At 43.8% G+C, this 3,563-nt stretch overlaps 1 protein-coding gene across 1 annotated transcript in view; it reads right to left on the reverse strand.

The window, feature by feature from the left end:
* The window catches only part of LOC101861774 (autocrine proliferation repressor protein A), a 29,545-nt gene extending 28,180 nt beyond the window's left edge, over positions 1-1,365 (reverse strand). Inside the window, exons 1-2 of the mRNA XM_035972908.1 lie at positions 1,320-1,365; positions 725-845 (exon numbers count right to left, since the gene is read on the reverse strand). Coding sequence (XP_035828801.1) covers positions 725-845; positions 1,320-1,365 — 167 coding nt within the window. The remainder of the gene's footprint in view (positions 1-724; positions 846-1,319) is intronic.
* Between the last annotated feature and the right edge of the window lie 2,198 nt (positions 1,366-3,563).

A 3,563-nucleotide genomic window follows, 5' to 3' on the forward strand; every position in this document is an offset into this window, starting at 1 on the left:
GCCGGGGGGGGGGGCGGTGGTCCTAATATATTTTTTTTCAAACAACAAATGAAAAGAAGGATGGATGGATGGATGGATGGTTAGATAGATGGATGGACAAATAACTGCGTGGATGGATGGAAGGATGGAGATAGTATGTATGTATGTATGTATGTATGTATGTATGTATGTATGTATGTATGTATGTATGTATGTATGTATGTATGTATGTATGTACTACTACTACTACTACTACTACTACTACTACTACTACTACTACTACTACTACTACTACTACTACTACTACTACTACTACTACTACTATGAGTCTACAGTATGCTTTATGTGCTTTACAACCACTATTACGAAACCAAACCCCAATACACTCACTATCAGACTCGGCTTTCCGAATAATTGAGTGCATGTACACGTGTGCGTGTGTGTGAGTGTGTGTGTGTGTGTGTGTGTGTGTGTGTGTGTGTGTGTGTGTGTGTGTGTGTGTGTGTGTGTGTGTGTGAGAGAGAGAGAGAGAGAGAGAGAGAGAGAGAGAGAGGCATGGCGTGGTGTGTGTTTATGTGTGTGTGTGTGTGTGTGTGTGTGTGCTTGTGTGTGAATGTGTGTTTCTGTATGTGTGTGTGTATGTATGTGTGTGTGTATGTATGTGTGTGTGTGTGTGTGTGTGTGTGTGTGTGTGTGTGTGTCCGCGTGTGTGTGTCCGCGTGTGTGTGACCGTGACGTCACTCACTAGTGTAGATCCAGGTTATCTCCGTCGGAGAGGTAGATGAAGGAGGTGTTGGTGTTGTGGACCACATCGGGCACCGCCACGATCATGTAGTGCCACCACACAGGCGTGGTCGTCTCTTTTACTGGAGGTGTGGGTGGTGGTGCGGTGAGGGGATGTGGTGGGGAATTGTAGAGATAACGATAATGATAACAATAATATCAGTGAAAAAAGTTATATAATAATAATAATAATAATAATAATAATAATAATAATAATAATAATAATAATGATAGAAAATGATACTACTACTACTACTACTACTACTACTACTACTACTACTACTACTACTACTACTACTACTACTACTACTACTACTACTACTACTACTACTACTACTACTACTACGAGGATTAATGATAACGATTATAATATTAATCATAATTTTAATGATAATAATTAATGTATAGCAAACATCCACGCTGTACAGTGTGCGCTTTACAACTAATATTACCCCGGCAGAGCGAAGAACACACGGAAACGATCTGGGCTTCTCGAGAAGCATGCAGTGCAAGTTGATTACGCTAACTGACTAGATTCTAGATCGTTCATCTTTCACCGTCAAAAGCGGGGTATTCATCCATAACCTGGGTGGAGAGGAACATTTGTGTCAAGTTCCTTTCACCTGGACACAACAATGGGTCCCTGACAGAATTCAACCCCACGAATTTACGAGTGAGGGCCTAGCCACTAGACCATCGAAACCACTTATAGGTATTGTGTCTCTTTTGCTCCCTTATACTTCACGAGGTTATTGAGGTAGGATGACACATCTGTACTCCCTGACTTGGGACCCGGGATTTTATCTATCTATCTATTTCTCTATCTATCTATATATCTATCTAACTATTCATTTATTTTCTATTTTTATTTGGGGTGGGGGGGAGGCAAAAGACGAGGAGGGAGATCGAACAAATATAAGATAAGGACAAGACATGATAACTTGGATTGAAAGAAGACTACTCAAGCCGGCAGGATGGTAAAAAAGAGTATTGTGTTGCAGGTAGGTCCAAGAAGCATAGTGAAACTAATGGGAAGAAGAAGAAGAAGAAGAAGAAGAAGAAGAAGAAGAAGAAGAAGAAGAAGAAGAAGAAGAAGAAGAAGAAGAAGAAGAAGAAGAAGAAGAAGAAGAAGAAGAAGACACACACACACACACACACACACACACACACACACACAGAAGAAGAACAAGAAGAAGAAGAAGAAGAAGAAGAAGAAGAAGAAGAAGAAGAGAAAAAAGAAGAATAAGAAAAAAAACCCAGAACAAGAAAGGGGAGGGGGGGGAGGGGTCCAGAGGTAGGCCTCTTAATTTAAAGGTTATCTCTGGCAGGATCACTCCAAGAAGTTGGAGAGCCTTGGGAACTTCGTAAACAACCCCTGTGCAGGAACACACACACTCATATACACCCCTGCACACATTACCCCCCCCTTCCACACACACACACTCTATCTATCTATCTATCTATCTATCTATCTATCTATCTATCTATCTATCTATCTATGAACATCCACAAGCAAGTCAAATGGACACTTGCAACACAGCGACAAGCACTGCCGAACCACTGTCTTAATGATTACTGTCTTGTACACAATTATTCCTGACGACCAGTCATGTGATGCTCGTGAGCTTCGCCATCGCACGTGACTGACCCAATTTCAATTCCCTTCACCGCATGGTGTTTATCGAGTTACCTTGCTCTTTTGTTTGGTATGTTGTGACGATCTCAGACCGGTAGGGGCGGGCACGAGACGAGCCGAGTACTCATTTCTCGCGGGTAACGGCCTTCCCGGCGCTTCTTGGGCATTAAACTACTACTCGGTACCGAGACGTGATACTGCTCGTTGGCTTGACATAACGAGTATCAGTAACGAGAGTAAGAGAGCGAGAGGCGAGAAATGACAACGCAGACAGTGCAACCCATCTCCTTGCCGTCCTGTGTGTGAAACTGAAAGGGAGGGGAGAGGTTGGCGAGACGAGGCGAGTGGGGAGTTGATCAGGGCCTAGGCCTAGGTCGTCTCCCTACCTTCCTTCACCGCCTGCGCCTGCGCAAGAGGGCAAGCCTAGTTTCTAAGTTTAGATCCTCGCCACGACGGTCTTCTCGCTAAACGAGCTGCTCGTTCTGTGGGACGAGAAGAGAAATCTCGGCCACGGCCGGCCTTCTCGCTGAACGAGTGGCTCGAACTGCGGGGCGAGAAGAGAAATTGGTCACGAGACGAGAAGTATTTCTCGAGACACGAGACGGGAAGTATTTCCCGTTCTCGGGACCGGTCTCGGGACCGGTCTCGGCGAGAAATAGGTCAGTTTCCCGGTCTTCTCGCTCGGGAAGGAAAAAACGCTTCCCGCCCGTCTCTACAGACCGGGTTAGCCTTAACAGGCACGATCGAAGTCTGCTTCTTAAATGATCTAACTTGTGAAGAAGTGTCTGAACCCCCCCCCCCCCAACAAAATAAAACAAATCCCCAACAAATCAACTCCAAATCCTACAAAACAAACAAACAAACAAACAAACAAACAAACAAACAAACAAACAAACAAACAACAACAACAAAAACCCAATTGTGAGGCAGCGTGGTGGAATCAGGCTGTCGTCAATTTTTGGGCATGTAAAGTTATTGGTATCATCGTAAAGCTTGTTCACTTGTGTTTATTTGGAAGAGAAAAAAATATCCGTTTATCTTGAATACAGGTCCAGATATTTGCGAATGAAGGAGGCGGGGGTCACATGTTTTCAGAGGCAAAATTAGTGAGAAAATGGCCGCCAAAGATTAGTTATTTCCTTAGCTTAAGAGTCCGTAGTAAATG

The sequence above is a fragment of the Aplysia californica genome, unplaced genomic scaffold, assembly GCF_000002075.1.
Source record: "Aplysia californica isolate F4 #8 unplaced genomic scaffold, AplCal3.0 scaffold00899, whole genome shotgun sequence".
Classification (NCBI taxonomy): Eukaryota; Metazoa; Mollusca; class Gastropoda; order Aplysiida; family Aplysiidae; genus Aplysia; species Aplysia californica.